This window comes from Apaloderma vittatum, unplaced genomic scaffold (genome assembly GCF_000703405.1).
Source record: "Apaloderma vittatum isolate BGI_N311 unplaced genomic scaffold, ASM70340v1 scaffold14577, whole genome shotgun sequence".
Classification (NCBI taxonomy): Eukaryota; Metazoa; Chordata; class Aves; order Trogoniformes; family Trogonidae; genus Apaloderma; species Apaloderma vittatum.
The window spans coordinates 41,922-60,390 of NW_009726155.1; the positions used below are offsets into that span (position 1 = coordinate 41,922).

Here is an 18,469-nt window from a genome sequence, read left to right on the forward strand (position 1 = left end):
TAAAGCAGGAATAAAATGTGTCTCCTATCTCATCCTTTCACCTCTCTTCATGTGCACATCCTGATCATGCACCCTTCATCTCTTTTCCTTTCTTCAATTGTGAGGAAAAAATAATGGCCTGGCCTCAGAAAATCAAAAATAACCTCCACCCCCCAAACGCAATGTAACAGTGGAATAAAATAAATATTGAAAGAAACACAGCACAAGGAGAATTCAGTGTCTGTGACAGACCATTTATAAATTTCTGAAAAGATGTTTTAGCTATTTGTTTTCAGACAAGACTTGCAAGGAAAATCTTTTCTTTAAAATCATAGCATACAGTTTACACATCCTTTTGCATGTACCACATGTAGCTGATAATAAAATGGACACTAAATGCATAATTCTCATGTAGCTTTTTCAACCACATAAGCAATGTGTCAATTTCTACCTCTCACTTCCCCCCAAACAGGAGAAACTCTCCCGTTGAATTTAAATGCCATGGTAAAAACATATCAGTGTTATTCAAGGGATCATGCAAAGGATCAATGTTTCTTGATGTTGTAGGGTCAGAATTTTCCTCTGCCCCTAAACCTTTCACCGGAGGAGTAACTCCAGTTTGGGTCACCTACATCGCACCCTGGGCACTGCACTACTGTGCAACCCGTGTTTCTCACTCCTCTGGAGAATATTTAACCGCTGACACGAGGGAGAACAGCTCCACCAGACACTGGAAGGGCTGTGCTGCAGAACTGCCAGGAATTTGGGTGCCTGTCCCAAATGTGGGGCTCCATTCACATTACTGAATGAAGAGTGCCCGAATGTACTCTCTGATCCTGAGGGAGAGCAACAGCACAAGTTGCATCCATATGAATAAACTCGTCTTAACCCCCTAAACAGGGTGGCTTATCCATGATGTGTTAGTACAGTTACACAGCTTCCAGGAACTGAGATCCAGGATGGTTCCTCTGATGTCTCCAGCATGGTGCCACACCACCAAAGCATGTATTTGAGCACTCTCAAAAAAAATCCCTTAATGTATCTATTTGCATAGGTGTTGGAAACAGCCTCTACAGTTTGGGCACATGCAATCAACACTTTTGTAATTAATGACTCTTGCCTTCCACACCACTTCTATCAACAATTTAAACTTTGCTCCTTCAACTTCACATGATTTAGACTGAGTGAACAGAATACACTGGCATATACTCAAGTTACACTATCCATAATTAACACACATACACAAGATGTAAATAAAGCAAACCCCATCTTTCTAGTTTCAAAGAAATCAGATGGGTCGGATTCATTAGACCAAATGTAAATGTCTACTGTACAGAACCTGAATGTCAGAACTCAGAGCCAGAACTTTAGATCCCCCTCCTTGTCAGGAAGAAACAAGTGCCAGTACAAGCCTGCACAATCAGATTCTTTTCAACATAAAAAAAGACATCCATATCACGTTAAATATTTCCCCAATACGTGGATATGTGCAGCTAGCTCATTTACGAAAATGGAAAATAATGCAGCTATTTATTCTACTGTGTGTTTTTTGAGATATATTTTTTTAAAAATCCACAGTGACGTGAGTAAGGTAGCTCCTGGCATTTCTGTCCTGGACTTGTTATGCTTGCTGGATCTCCTAAACATGTGCAGACTGAGCAGTCTTTTACAACATGAGATTATTTTAATTTTATTTTGAAAGGATGCAAGCCTAATTTCAGGTTAAGTCCCTTCTGAAAAACAGGAGATAGTCTCCAATTGTCAGTGCGTTGCTTTTGTCAGTGTTATCTATTATCTATTCCAAACAAAGTGTTTGTTTTCAAACAAATTGTTGTCAATCTCTTCTACAATTACTTCTGCTTGAAATACCAAAGGGCTCCTTAGGCCTCATCTTTGCAGTGAGAACTCAGATAATGAGAAGTCAAACCTGGCGGTGCGTACAATCAAGCAATAAATGAACCTCAAAAGATTCTGCATTTCAGCTCTAGCAAGCATTGATGCCTATAAAATGGCTAATCTTGCAGGAATTCAGGCAGTGTTCTATTCTCATTTTACAACTTATCATGTATATTGGGACTAAAATCCTGGACCGCTACTGCAGTTTGAAGGCAGTGAGATTTAGCCAAAGGTTTTAATAAACATGGCCACTGGGCTCTCTGGCCAGTCTCTGACAGAGAGAGACTGACCACAGTGGGAGGAATCTCCAGTGTCAGGATGACCACAGGGTACTCCAACCACGAGGGAAGACTGGGATTGATTTCAGCAGTGCGCTAAAAGGGAAAATACTTTTCTGCAAACAATGTTCTTCTTCTAAATCAGGTATCTCTCAAAAAAAGAACTTCCCCCAGATATTTTCACTGCATTTCAGCTTTGAATGGACTAGAGTGAATTTTATTATCCAATTCTTTCTCTTCTTAATAGGTTTCGATATATTCCATGATACTGATAAGAATTTCTGCATGGCGAATGTATGGTATTCTTCTCAAAGTTATCTCTGCTGCACAATGAACCACAATGTTGTACAGGGGAAGGAATACAATAAGCTATAAAAAATGGAGAATTAAAACTTTCCTTGAGGCTTATTGGACTATTCTATGCGAGAAGATACAATTCTTGATTGAATTCTATAGAGTGTCTCAGAAACATACAGAAAAGACATGACTACCTACTTGATTCTTCTATTACAAACTGTACGAAATTCTTCTGTGATGGCTCACACTAAATGTTAAAATGACCTTCTGTAAAACAGATTTGTATTTGGAAGGATATTCTGCTATAGTATGTATTCACTCCTGCAGCTTGTAAGATTCATGACAACACATGAACCCAGAGGAATATGTTTTGGTTTACAAAAAGCAAGGCTGGTGTTGGAGCAAAATCTCCATGGCCAGCCAGAGATCCTCAGCTTGGCCACCGGCAGCTGCAATAAGAGAGTTTTCATAGCTCCAGTGGATTATATGATTCACCTCTGGAAACTGCTGCTTCCCAGCCTAACAAGGAGTAAAGAACCCGTTTTCTGACTTGCCGAGTCACTACACAGAGTCTAGAGAGACAGCAGCTGTCACAAATTACTGATGCCCCATTACACACCAAGCTGCATTTCGTTGATTTGATTACTCATTAGAAGGGCAAAGAAATGTCTGGCTGTCCTAGAACTACTTCAAGCAACCTAACATCAGACACCAACATAGAACAAGTGACTGTTATTTTTTTCAGATGTAGCTCTCTTCTACACTAGTATAAAATCTCAATAGAGGAAAAAAAGTAACCTCAGTATAAGATCCCAGTAGGGAATAAGAAATCTCAGTGAGGAAGAAAAAAATCTCAGTGGGTTCTGCAGAACCACAGAACACCACTATTCAATAATTAACAGTATCCACAATGCAAATTGAGTGAAAAAGCCAAAACTTGACAATAACTTGCAAGTGGAAAGTCACAACAGTGAAGTGATTTCAGAGATCCCAACATGTGAGGGTCTACTAAGGGCTTGTACATAGATCTGTTTAAGATCTAACTGCTGCAAGAAGTAGGGGGAGTTGTGTGAAAATGTCACCGTGCAAAGGAAATTGCTGTGCGAAGACAAGTGTTCTTTCTGACAGGATATCTTTTGCTATCCAAGATAAAATTTGTGGTTAAAAAATAAACAAGATGCTAAATATCAGATCAAAGTAGCTAGCAGGGCAGTAGTTAGCACATTTAACCTGGGAAACTGAGCTTGGCTCACTGCCTGGAAAATAGGGTCATAACTAAAAGGCCACTATAAATCCTGTTGCAAGGCTCCCTTCACCTCTGCTCCTGGAATTATTCCTTTTTATGTAAATAACTAAACGTTTATAAGATCAAGGATTTGCAATTGGATCTACCATATTCTAGATAATTGACTTAATTATTCTGTCAGTGTCTCTGTCCAAAACAATATTTAATTTATGTGCACTGATTATTTTTAATAGGAGCTATCATCTAGCCAATAGCCCAGTGTCAAGGCTGGAGGCGAGGAGGAAACATGCTAGGTACATGATCAGGCCCCCAGTGTGGACCAGGCAGTGAGGTTTTTGAAGCCAGGTCTCCTGTTATCCAAATAAGCTCCCTGGTTTCCAGAAGAAGAAAGGCTCTCAGTCTTTCCCCCTCTCTCCATTTCAAAGAAAAATGCCTCAGGCTCTGCTTTCGAGCAATTCAGAATGGGGAAAAAATTGAAAGTAAAAAATTTTGGTGGGTGGAAAAACAGTTTTCCCCCAGCTGCATATATGCAGAAGCAAGGAGATGAAGGTGGATTTTATTTCTTCGGCTCCATACAGGTGTGCATGCTGATAAATCATCAGGTCCAGCAGAGGATAAGGTCACTTAAACTTTCCACAATATAGCACAACTGAGAAGTCCCTTCCCCTGATGAAACTCTATGGCTGGGGGTGCTCATGCATCTTTGCTTACAGCACGTACGGGCAGGTAAAATTCTAGATAGCAGCACGCTGAGACTATGCTAACAGGATGTTTATTCATCTCCATTAACAAAACAAATGCCAAGCTGTGCACTGTCGATATAAGAAAAATACACTTGTATTAACAAAACACCTGTTGTTTATCTGAAAAGACTCTTCCATCTTGTTTTGCAAGCTCTCTGGTGCAAGGGCTGGCTCATACCTTGCGTGCATACAACAAGAGGGGCATCTATCCCAGATCACAGCTCTAGGTGCTACACTAATATCATTCATTAAAAAAACAAAAACCCACAAAATATAACAATATAAACCCCCAACACTTCAGAATTGAGGATGGAAAGCAATATTATTCTGAGAAGCTGGGAGAAAACAAGAAATCTGCATCCCTCACAGCCTCCTAAACTGTTTGCTAACTTTTCATTCTGGGCCTAAGCATCTATTGTTCTTTTCGTTACCAACAGCATGCCAGAGTTCACAGCATTTCAGAGACAGAATTCTATCAAAGCCTTTGACTCCATTTTACAGCATAACATTTTGTTCTTTATTAATAAAAAAGTATACCTAGCAAAATTTCAGATGATATGTTTAGTAGTAGTCCTACCTGCTCCACCTCGTTGGCTGTGTGCTGCATCGCTTCATTATGCTGCTCTTCCAACATTTCCAAGTTTAACTCCTCTAAGAATTCATTCCTTTCATCATCCAGCCAGCCTTCCTCCAGCTGCAAAGAATACATTAGTACATTATATTATGTTAGCAAGGACACATGCTAAAACAGGGTAAACTCAAATGGCAATGCTTGACTAGTTCTTTTTATCCTAATGATTCTCTTCAGAAAGCCAGGCGGTAGGAGTTCGCGACTCAAAAAGGGAAGAAGAAAAAGGCGGATTAAAAAAAAAAAAGGGACTCTAGGCCTTTTATCCTTTCTTGAAACAGTATGACTGATTTTCTCTCATAATGAAGGAGACTGCACAGCGCAGACATTATTTCCTTTCAAAAGGTATGAAAGGCGTAGCGCATAATCCTGAAGCTGTCATGTTCATTACCGGCGAGAGGCCCCACACTGGAAGAGTGGCAACGTTACTAATAGGGCCAGGAGGCAACCGGGCTCTTTCCTCTAACAACCTCCAACCCAGCGCTCTGCCCTCAATAGAACCCTTATGTTGCATTTCTGTCACCATTTTCCCATTGATCTTCCACACAAACAAACAAACAGAGGAGGGTGAGAGAATGATGCGGTGACTTGAAGGGTAATTTTTGTTCTTGCGGTGTGCCTGGAAGCAATGCTTATCCCTTTGTTTGTTTTTTTCCCACAAGTGTAAAATAATACTTCAACATTTGGTGAAGACAGTGTTGAAAAAGACCAAGAGGGGATGCTATGTTTTCTGCCACCTGAGTACATCCTCTTCCCACACTCACTTTGTACCCTTCGTATCTTTCTAAACTGATAAAACAGGCACCCCTGGCCTAAGACACTTGTTCCCATTTTGTTCACTGTGCAGATGTGTGCATGTGGTGCACATCCACTTGTATCTATAATCCCTTGCCAGATGGCAGACTTTGTCGAAAAAGAGAATATCGGTCAGTGGCACTCCTGCTTATAACAAGATCGTTGCAGATGGAAACACCAATTGTTTTGTGATTGAAGGAACCAAAGGAAGAAGGTGACAAAAAGATGCTAAAAGGTAAGTCTCAGCATTCGACAATTACAGGAGTACCAACTATTCATGTCCCAAGACAGCAAGAGTAATGTAACATGGGCCAACACCTACAGCAGAAGAAGTATCACTGTCTCAAAGCCAGAAGAGCTCTGGCCACACATGCCAGCCAGAAAAGTTACACCCAACTATGAAGCAGTAGTTCAAAGACTCTGATGTGTTTTTGCCCGTGCTAATGAACACTTTCCTCTTATAAAGAGCATCAGTCTTTCACCATTTCCCTTGGTGAAGCCATCCTCTAACAGTCTGTGATTAGAAGGCATATTTTTTTCTGGAGGACATGTAATTTTTATGTTTGTCCTTGATAGGATTTTCAAATTGTTCTTTGAAACATCTGCTACTGGTCATTAGTTCTGTTTACTTCCCTTGTTTGCTTTTTTTCCCAAGGAGAGCATGAACATAGCCTTCTTCTACCATAAAGGACGCAGTTGAATTTCCCTCATTTAAGGAAATTGCTGAGATTTACAAATCTGAAGGACGAAAGATGAATCTCACTTGGGCAAATATGCTGCTTTGATTGTGGCAGACCCAGTGCTTAACTAATGGGAATGCTTATGTTATGTTACAGCTTTTAGAATAAAAATAATATATGGCTTAGTACACATGTGCACTACATACACTGTGTGCACATATAGGCATATGAACACACATGCCTGTGCCATTTATTTACATATTAAACTGGCTGTGTGCTCCTTTGGTGCTCCGTTTCAAAACTTAATTATTCATTGGTATTCACTGCACAAATAAATGGTCAGAGAAGGTTTTCTTCCCTGTTACTGAAATGAATGTGCTCAGCAGTCACCCTTCAAGATTGCAATACTGCCATTACCATTTTCTATCAAGAAATAAAAAGCCTGCTTAAACCTGCCATCTCTTACAAGAGTCAAAGCAACACACTAGCAGAAATGTGGACAGCCTGATTTCTGACATACTATGTTTTTTTCTTCAGTTTTGTAAGAATAAGTTCTTAAAGCACATAAATTAAAAAAACTCCAAACAAATATCAAAGCCCCAAACCCAAACCAAAACATACATTTACAATTTGAAAGGAGCATCCATATGGGAAGCTATACTTGTACAGCTAAGTAATTCCTTATTTGATATTGATGTAACTTTATCATGTTGACCAATCTAAACAAACAGAGAATATGAACTTTCCCTGGACATGTATTTTTTAAGTGTGTGGGTTTTTGTTCCCTACAGAAAAACAAAATCTTAGTGAAAAATAGTAAGAATAATATTGAAACAGCTCTTTCAAAACTTCTGCAACTTCAAGAGAGGGCTACAATTCTGCAATATAAACTGATGCATGGCTTTTTTTTGCTGTACTATGCCACCAGTTTTATGGGAATTGTTTAGATTCCTCAAAAACATAAAGGAAATGAATGCTGAAATTGTGAGTCTTTTATAAGCACTGTATTCAAGTAGAGATTCCAAGTGGCACTGAATTACACTTACTCAATTTAATTTATACAGAGTATGCAGCTAGTGAGACTGAGAATATCAGATCAACAGCAGGAAAGACAAATAGCAACATAACCAACTCTGAATTGTTGGCAGATGGAGAGAACAGTGTCAATATAATATCTTTTCACTTTGCAATGGCCTATAAACAGAATATAAAGGGAACTACAAACAGAGGTCTTCCACTCTATCTCCTCTTTAGTCTGATAATCAACCTAACAATGCAATGATATAAAAAATCCTTGGCATGGCAAGATTCTTGGCACTGGCGAAATTTTATTTTTAAAGCCACAAAAATGCTTCTAAAGGCTTTTGAAAACGCACCTCCCAAGATGCAATTTGTGATGTACAAGTATTTTTTTGACCAGAGTGCTTTGAAAACAATTAGATCCAAGTTTGCTGAATGGTTTTGTAGTAAAAGTTCCATAATTGGTACATAAATGAACAGTTTACATGCCTGCTTGTAAGGGCATAGGAAAAAACCATCACCAATGACCAACAATAGCTTTGCATAAGTTCATATAAATGACTGAGGTGAGTATGGGAAATTTATCTCCAGAACAAATAAGAATCATCTAACGAGTAATACACAGTTTTCAAGTACTAATTCATATTTTATTAATACTATACTAGTGCTGCCAGCTTTATTTGTATACTTGCTTACTCTGTCTGCTGGAAAGAAATTGCTTCGTTTGGGGAAAACACACCCTAGCAGTGCCATGCTATTTTCTTTGTTGGCTACACGGGGGAAAGCTCTGCAATTATCTGTTTCCTCCTTTTGTCAGGAACTTTAGCATTCTGGTTTCTCAGCAGTTCACTACTTACAGCGACACCAAATGTACAGTATAACTTGGGTTCTGGCTCAGTGCATCTATTTACTCTAACCTGCATCTCCGGTCTTGCGACCAGCAACACAATTTTCTTGCATTCTTCGCTGGAGAGCAATGCTACTGCCTCCTCCCGATTCTGGACATCTTGGCCATTTATCTAGAAAACAAATGAAAGTGGCACATTAGTTTCTATTTCCACAAAGCAACACACAATAAAGGGCAGATATCAGCTCATTTGTGCTGAATGTATGGACAATGAAACTCGCGCAACGGGCTCATCTTCAGCCCCTCAGTGGTAAGTGCCTTCACTCAATTATGCGCTTACTGTAAGAGCTGTATCGATTGTTGAAGGATGGTGGACATCAGAGGAAGCAGTTATGTTCATAAATGTCCAACCTGCGCCCTGGTAACATACATCTAGCAACACAATTAACCAGCCCCTGACAGGTGACGTTCATCTTTCTCCGTTCAGAGTAATGGAAGTGTCACTCTGAGATAATAGTGCTGGTGGAAGCAAGACTGGTAATGCTACAGTTGAAATCAGTCACACTGTATGCTGGTAGAGAGCCAATTAGAGAGCTACAGTATTATCTCTCACCAGGCAATACTTACAGGCCACTGTTTATTGCTGCTCCATTTAATCATTTCATATTTGTGTGGACGGCTTAGTATCCAGGACCACATAAAACATATGTATCCCTCCCTTACAAGGGGATAAGCAAAATAAAAGTGGTTCTCCAATAAGAATGTGCTTTTCTTGCTACCTTTCTCCTGTTCTGTCACCTCAATAAAAGAGCTGCGTCCATGACTACATGGGAACAAACACATTTTGCATTGTCCAAAACCCTTTATGGAGGGAATCAAAGAGAAATCTTATTTTCCATATGTATTTGATTTTGTCCAATTCAAAGCACAAGAAATGGATTATTCTCATTGTGTCAACAACAAAAAATAAACACTTGTTCTATCTGAAAATGAGTGAAAACAAAACTGGAAGACAGAAGGATCTAAATAGTTTTGGGAAATAAAATCTTCTAAGGGTTTGATTTCAAAGGAGCAGGAAATTCCTGGTTGAAAAGTAAAGAGAAAGTTGCATTTCTGTATGTGCATTTGACCTGAACGCCTTGACTAACAACTACAGCTTTAACTAAGAACAAAGAAAACTGCAGTGTATTCTGATGACCAAACCAGCAATGAGTAAAATGTCTGAGACCCTTCAAAGCTTACCATGAAGGCCTGTGAGAGGGCAGACAACCATCCGGTAACGCAGAACTGTCCTGTGTGTCAAAAACAGTGTGTCCAGAAGGAGCAGGGAAATAATCATGCCACTGTACTCAGCACTGGTGAGGCTGCGCCTTGTGTTCACTTTTGGGCCCTTCACTACAATGAAGACATTGAAGTGCTTGAGTGGGTCCAGAGAAGGGTAATGAAGCTGAAAGGAGGTTGTAGTGAGGTGGGTGTTGGACTCTTCTCCCAAGTAAGACAAGAAGAAATTGACTCAAATTGTGCCAGGAGAGGTTTAGATTGGATATTAGGAAAATATTCTTTACTGATAGAGTGGTGAAGCACTGGAACAGGCTGCCCAGAGAACTGGCTGAGTCACCATCCCTGGAGGTGTTCAAAAACTGTGTTGACACGGCACTTCAGGACACGGTTTAGCGGTCGTGCCAGTGTTGGGTTTAAGGTTAGACTTGACAATCTTAGAAGTCTCTTAGAACTATAACGATTCTATGATTATTCTATGATTACCCCTAAAAGCAGAGATACATCTGCAGAGGTGCAGAAACAGGTCCTCCACCTTTTGCAGAACACCAGCAGCTGCGGTGGCTGCTCTGGTGACCCGTGTCAGCTGAGCAGCCACCCCCTGCGGACTCTAGAGACAGTGGCCCTGCTGTCCCCACACAGCCTGGAGGTACCCACCCCACTCCAGCTGCATCCTCATGGGCGCTGAGCAGGACTTCAGCCTGCCCCATGGCACTTCACTCCCATGGATGGCATTTGCCAGCCTGGAGGTTCACAGCTAAAAATAGCAGAAGATTGGGCAAGTCTCACTAGGGCTGTCCTTACAAAACCTTTCTCTTGACTTTGTAACATTTTATGTAATATACTCAAGTTGCTCTCAGATGCTTAAGGAGACAGTGAAGGTGATGGGAGAGGTGTGAGATTTGTGAGAATGAGAAGTAGACAGTTTCAGCCTCAAAAACGTGAAGAAATCTGCTGTAGTTTTGAGAGAAATACACAAAACACAGTGTCCTTCCCAACCTTAACCAATGCCACCTGCCACCCACAGAAAATGCCCCCATGCTCAAGGACCCAGCTCACTCCCAGCCTCAGTGTAATCCTCCCGTAATGGCACTGTCACCTTCTATTTCTCTGAGTTATCTCATCAATAAGAGTAGATAGAGGGTCAATGTGTTTTCAGATATGAAAGTAAACCCCACATAACTCTCTGGGTGTTAACTTTAATGATCAGACTCATAGCTATATATCAGCACTGACATTAAAGTAATGCTCCGGTCTACAAAAGGACGGCAGAATTACCAATGCTCTTCTCTCGCCCCCAGAGTCTTTACTCACAATTGAAATGAATTTCATCAGGAACCAGAGAACATTTGCCTGCACTGCTCTTGGCTTTCTACTTCATCCAGAAATTTTAGAAAGCAAGGATAGGAGCAGGAAATGGATCTACCTTCTACTTCCCTTTTTTGAAACACATAGAGTGAAAATGAAAGTCGTTTCTTCTCAGTTAAATAAACTATTTTTTTTCTGATCTTTTAAACTTAAAAATATCAATATCCTGTTTGCTTTCTTCAGTAGGTATTTTACTGAAAGCCACAGAAAGCAGTGCATTGACTTTTCCAGTCCTAGCTGCACCCCAGGATGTGGTTCCATCACTCCAGATACCACCAAGGAACTCACTGCCCTTCCACCGTGGTGTCTGTGTCTTTTGGGGGGGAACACCACCCATCCTGTGAACGTATTCACATTCCCAACCACACAGGAAGTAAACCAGCAGCCCCTGAGAGAGCCCAGACATTAAAACGTAACTTATTATTTCCTCTACAAAAGATGGGCCACTTTGGTAAGCCAGCTCACAGACCCTGTTGTGTTAGCTAGACTCCCAAAGCTGATACCGGAGTATGAGATACAGGCCACAGCAGTGACATTTCCTGCAGAAATGAAAACACTGGAGCGAAGGAACTGGCTGATCTTGTGATAACCTGAAAACTCACGTGGCTAAATTAATGAAGGGCAATTACAGAACTGGTTACAGAAAAGTGACTTGTCACACCAGGAACTACTTCTGGGGCTTCAGTGAAGAAAGATCAAAATAAAAGGGAAAGCAACTGGGAACCAGAACTAAAATGCTACAAGACAACAAAGACTTTCCAGTCTACTGATTTTTGTTAGCTCTTTTGTGGTTTTGTCACTAGGGCAAAAAAAATGCTATTTGTTGCCAGCTGAAAATGGAAAACCACTGTCATTCTAGCTACTGCCCTCTCTGTACACGTATAGTGCCCTCCTCAGAGCCAGCAGCCAGATGCCCTCACCCCCAGGGCTATGCTGTATGCCACAAACCTGTCTTTGGGGCAGGTCTTTAAACAAGTGGATCAATAGAAACAAAGGGAAAAAAAAAGAAAAGCCAAGATAGTGGATTGGAAAAGACCTCAGAAAAGCAGTGTTTTATCAGTGGAAGAAAGAAAATATTACTAAAAGACTAATGAACCCCCTCCTCAGGTATGTCTATCCTTTACTAACAGCACATCTTTTGTATGAAAAATCTTATTCTCTATGTTCAGCACAAATGATTTTTACCCAAATTTATGCGATTGGTGCATGATCATGAAGTCTCTGACACCCATATTTATGTCTGGAGGATTCCTGTTTAGAATTTAACACTGAGATTAACATAGTGGAAATGAGATTTGCTAATAAATACGGCAAAAAACAGACACAGGACATGAGGGCATGAGCCAGAACGAGTTTGTCATTCTCATTTTTCAGTACACGCACTCCAGCTCCCAGCTATTGTGTTAAAAAACAGACAGACATGGATTTTCTCATCGATCACAGTAACAAAGAGAACTACCTTCCCTCATTAACAGTCCACAGAGAAGACAGCACCGCACGTTTGTCTGAAAAAATAGTTTAAGGAAGAGTCTATTGCCACATACTTGCAAAATGCGGTCTCCTTCACGGATCCGGCCATCTCTGGCAGCAATGCTGTTTGGATCAACCTGCACAGGACAACATCCAGTAACTGAACATGGAAGGATTTTTACTGGAAATACAACAGCTGCATAACTGCATTATTTGATAAAGTACCATTTTCAATCTGTACGGAGGTAATCTGAAATCTCCTTCAGGGTCATACGATCTGAACAGATCTTTAAATAATCATATAACCTTGTTCTACATAAAAGCCTAAAGACAGAAAAAGTTTGGGAGCATATGCTTTTCAGATTTCCTATGCCACCATCAGGCATTAACCTTCAGCTGTCAGAGCACCAAGAATTAATGACAGAGTCCCTCTGGAAGTTTAATATGGACTGAGGTGCTTCAGCAGCAGTTGATATCTCTATACAAACAGTCTTGTCTTTAGGAAGAAAGCAGGTTTATTTTTACTTGATGGAAACATTTACTATTAAATTATTCTCTTAGTTTTCAGTCTGTTACTTCCTCTGCAATTTTGCAGCTTGTGAGGAAATGGTAAAATCCCCAAAGGATCTATATTTTATAGATCACTCACAGGTACTGCATATTGTTCCTGGGCTGAGTCAGTTAATTTTAAGTTAGTTTAACCTAAATAGATGTTTAGGTCTCCATTAAGAGTTTATTAAAGTCACTATAGCTCCTCCCTAAGCAAAGACCTACTGTTTATTGCACAGCAGTTTGATCTATCACCTTTCACTTGATGGTTATCTTAAATCATTTATTTTGCTTCATCATGCCGTAAGCTGTTTTTTCAAACCAAACATTTGAGTTGAGCCTTTGGTTTGCAGGTTACATCCTCTACAGCTGTTAGATATTATTATCTTCTTGCGCACTGTCACAGAAAAAAAAATACTCTGAAGTGCTTAATCAAGTACGAAGGACAACATAATTACATTCACTTTTAAAGGTCTGAGATATTTTTCTAGGAACCCCAGCACATTTCAGGTAGTATAACAGAGTGTTTTAAGAGATCTCTGCACTTCCTTCATCCTCACAAGGTCAAACAGAATTTAACAGCAGCACTTATACAACTGGTGAGAGACTTATTGTTGGGTAGTTTTAAATTAATTCTTCATTCTTGTTCCAAGGCTGTGCTCTTCATTGTCTTTGACACTGCTGCTGGCCTGCAAATATGCAATTTTGCCTTCATCCCCATTCACTGATACGTAGGAGAATTCTACCAATCTTCTCTGTTCAGGAGCTTCACTCAAAATTTAGAATCTTAGAATCACAGAGTATCTCAAGTTGAAAGGGACTCATAAGGCCCACCAAGTCCAACTCCCTTCTACTCCCAGGACTACCTAAAACTAAACCAGCTGTCTAAGAGCACTGCTCAGACACTCCTTAAATTCTGACTGGCTTAGGGCCATTACCACTTTTCCAAGGAGTCTGTTCAAGTGACCTACCACCCTCTCAGTGAAGAAATTTTTTTCCTAAGGTCCAAATTTGGTTCAACATGTCACAAAAGTGAAATTGGGAACACCGTTCATGCAGGACAGCTTGGACTCACTAGTGAGCTTGGACTCATTAGTGAGCTTACACTCCCAAGAGTTCTGCCCTATCCAGAAAAACAACCCTCTCTGAATGGCTGAAGACTCAAAGGGAGCTCAGTGTTCCTGCAAGACTTGTGAACTGACTCTGTGAAACACTAACACCCTGTGATACGTACTGGATGTCATGTTTTCCTGGTAAAGCCAGTGAAAATCTGAGGGTTCATCCCATCTCAATACACAGTATTCTATTTTTTGTCTGGCAAAAATAAATAAATAAAATATTAGTCTTTCCAACATATTCCTCCCTGAAGCTACTCTCTCCACCCACCTGTGGTGAAACACAGGTTGCCCAGAGAGGTGGTGGAGGCCTCTTCCCTGGAGACATTCAAGGTCAGGCTTGATGGGGCTCTGAGCAACCTGATCTACTTAAAGATGTCCCTGCTCAATGCAGGGACCTTTAAAGGTCCCTCCACTCCAACACATTCTGTGATTTTATGATTCTACGATTCTATGATTCTGTGATTCATTCTATGATTCTGTGTCTGTGCATACTACAACTGTAACAAAACCACAAATAATAAAATAAGGATTATCCACTGCTATGACTACCAAGGCTGGGGCAGAGGGAGAATGCAAGCAGGTTGTGAAGGTGCTTAAACACTCTGCCTGATTTCCATCTTAAGAGCAGCTTTCTTTCAAAATTCAGACAATGCTCAGACTGCTTTGTACTTCCCTAACTGTGATGTTGTAGTTAAAAGCATTCACATTAAAGAAGCTCACTAGTAATAATTACACTACCTGGGCAAAATAATTTAGGATGATAATCTAAACAAAATAAAAGTGACACATGCTGGCTGGTGGCCAACACTTCCACACTCTGGTCTCAAGAGCACTTGCTCTTACATTCCCTGGCACGTTCAGCCCTCCACCATGAGCATCTCCCATGCTCCTCCCCATTGCCATGTCCTTACCTCGCTGACATAGATCCCTGTATCCTCCTCATCATCAGTTCTGTAGCAGACAGTCAGCCCCAGCTTCTCCTGGCTGCTAACGCGGCACAGCTCCACCTCCTAGAAGAGAACACACAGACTCGTATGGTGGCTTTTGCCGAGGATAAAAAATTATGTGGCACAAGACAGCACCAAGCTGCTGACACACTCATACTGTAGGACGTACTCATACATATGACCTACTCATACTGTCCAGTATCGAGACATAATATTTTGTGTGCATCTTTAAGGGGGAAAATATTCTGTGAATTCAGAAGGAAATCTCAATACGATGCAGGTTCAAGCTACATAGAAACAGTTCAGTAAGACATGCCAAACTTTCAGAAACATGGCTGTGCATCAATTTTGCAGTGTGGGTTTTTTTTCTTTTGGATAATAGAAGCTGATTTACAGTATATGACATAGTCATTTTAGTCCTATCACATCAACTATTGATTTATAGGATATAAAACAGACTGGCTACACATCAATCAATCCATCATGCAAGTGCCACTCCCTTCTAACAGCAATCCAAGCCATAAAGCAAAGCCACAGCCTTCTGTTAATAGCATAATTTCTTCCCTGACCAGTTTAGTGCCATGGCTTCATTGCAGAAGCTGTTAGATAACAGAAGGATGCTTCAAGGAATCTCCTGCGGAGCTGAGCAGCCGTGGCATCCTCCTCAATTGTGAGATGATGCAGAAAACATATTTTTAGTGCCAGATGTCCCAGCAGTGGCATCTCATGAAAAGTGCAAATTTTAGGGCAGATGGTGCAGTGATAACTACTACATATACCCATCTGAGTTAAGGATCTTTAGAGTTTCACAGGGGAATCATTCACAAAAATGCAAAGCTGCACTTGGTTTGAACACCATGAAACAAACAATTGTAATAAAGCATGATAAATCTAACAACACAGAGTATTAGCTTGGTTGCAAATGCAAAACTTTAGTTGATAGATGTATATATGTATTTAAAGGGAGTCTGCAGGTGACATTTGGAGCTCAACAGCTTCTGCTTCCCACGGCTGTGCAGAAAAAAAGAGACAAACCCATGCTTCAGTTCTCAGTCTGTGAAACAGAGCTTGTTCCTCCCCATCCCCAGAGATGTCACGCAGATTAATCCACAAAGAGGCACAGGGCTCACAGCAGTGAAGACTCTACACAGTTCAGTCAAGTTGTGGGGACCAGGTCAAAATGCCGCAACTTACAGAAAAACCTGCAGTTCACACGCATGGGTTAGCCAACGAACCCCGTGCCATTTTCATTTCAGCTTAACAGCCTTCATGAAGTGAGGTGCTATGGCTCGCTTCACATCAACACAGGTTCTGTACCTGCATAAACTCTACAATCTTCTCCCTGGACTTTAGACATTCATCTTAATGCAAAATAAGAAAATGTAGAAAATACCATGAAATCTGTAGCATTCCTGAGTTTTCCTTAAATGTGGTAGATGTTTTAAATAGGGGGGTAAGAAGTGGAATTAGTTGCCAGTACACATTATATACTGGGCTTGCAAGAAGAAATGCAGGACCTTGTTTTATTAGCAAAAGAACTGCAGTGACCTGATTTTGGCATTGGGAGCCAAGGTATGTGTGCTGGAGGAAGGCCTATTCAAAACCCATAATAACTGATGCCTCCAGAGGGAAAGAACACTTGACTAGAACTGTAATATTAGGGAGAAATTACAGTAACAAAACGGCTTCAATTACAACAACAAGGTATACTTTTAAGGAATAAAGAAGCTTGCGGTCCCTTGGAGGCCTATAAGGAAGCCTAAACACACCATAAAGGACGGAGACTGGGACCTTTAAATCAAGGCAAATGAGGAGCTGTGCACAAGCTGAAATCCATTGACTTTCATTGTCCTGCTGGCACAACCTCCCATCTTCCCACACTGAGGCTGGACAGGGGCCCCAAGGACTGCTTGGAACATAATTTCTTCAGTCGGGAATGACCTTCAAGTTCTTGTGGATGATTTGTCTCAAAATGTTACTACCAAGCCCTACAAATGTTTTAGGCTGCAAACAAAGTGAATTCTTTCAGTGCCTGGCTCAGTGAGAAAAATAATATAACCACTTAGGGCATGAAAGAGAAAAGGAAAATCAGGATGACCCTAGTGGCTCCATCCTGGAAGTGCAAGATGTTTGCTAGAACTGTCTCTGGGAATCAGGTGACGACAAGTATCAGTGACTAATATCTGCTGACTGGGATGCACCAGTCCTGGCTGCACATAGGGCTTGTGCTGCCACAGCTTTTGTTTCTGCACCCAGTAACAGGGTTTAGGGCTGAGATCTGCATTTGGTACTCTTGGGACTACCTCTTTCCTAAATGGGGCATAGTCTGATAACTGTGCATGGCTGGGGCCACTTAGACGTTCTATATACCTACACCTGAGATACTGCTACTTAGTGTTACAGGCCCAACAAACACCTCGTTTTTCAGTCTAGACTCAAGTACATATTGAAGCAACGTCTCATTCAGCATGAGGGAGAAGTTGGATGAGGTCTCTTGCTTTGCACTGGAAGTCATTCCAGATAACTGCCTTCTTCTCACTGCACTACTAATCTCACAGCATCTTCTTTTTTACAGCAAGTGTGACACATCCTCGTCACATTCAATTAAATCAGGGTTGACGGAAGATCTCTGGAAAATTTAAAACCACTTTAAAATATTAAATCATCTCTCAGAGTAAATCTTCATATAACAAACAGATTTGAAATAACTTCAACAGAAGAGTAGCAACTGAGACACTGGAGAACCTGGACCATCATGGTCAAATGCATTTGACATCGCATTTTGCAACAGATGGTTTTTAATCTTTTTTTTCTTCCCAACTGGTCTTTAACAGAAGAAACAATAAGTTTGGCAGTAGTAATGAATTTGTAAGAATGTAATTTCCTCCTCTGAAATCCCTTTAGACACATGCACACGTGCACACAACCCCACACACATATAGTTGCTTTCTCTTTGGGTTTTGTGTGTCTGCATGTAAGGGACTGAACTGACAGTCTTTGAAATTCAGCATTTTAAAGAATCTGTGAGAAACAATATTTGGAGATTCACGAAGTGTGCTGACAGACAGATGGCGGAAGGAGAGGCACTGAGGAGAGAGCTCAGGAGATGACAGCTTCCCCCTTTCTTTTGGGCACTCTGGGGGTAGCCGCCTCTCAACATGAAGAGTATTCTGCTGCCAAGTGACAGAAATCAATGCCAAATTGCAAAATCTTTGACTTGCTGCTTCTTTTCTCTGTGTGGGTAGAACAATAATTCAGTGCCACAGTAAAGGCAATACTATAAAGAGTTTTGCCATAAATTATCTGCTGCAAAGATAGACATGGAAATTA

The 18,469-nt window shown here is 40.8% G+C and overlaps 1 protein-coding gene across 1 annotated transcript in view; it reads right to left on the minus strand.

Moving 5' to 3' along the window:
• Positions 1-18,469, minus strand: part of PDZRN4 (PDZ domain containing ring finger 4) — a 103,808-nt gene that overhangs the window by 3,150 nt on the left and 82,189 nt on the right. The window contains exons 4-7 of the mRNA XM_009873184.1: positions 15,104-15,202; positions 12,600-12,662; positions 8,480-8,581; positions 5,017-5,133 (exon numbers count right to left, since the gene is read on the minus strand). Of these exons, the coding sequence (XP_009871486.1) occupies positions 5,017-5,133; positions 8,480-8,581; positions 12,600-12,662; positions 15,104-15,202 (381 nt within the window). The remainder of the gene's footprint in view (positions 1-5,016; positions 5,134-8,479; positions 8,582-12,599; positions 12,663-15,103; positions 15,203-18,469) is intronic.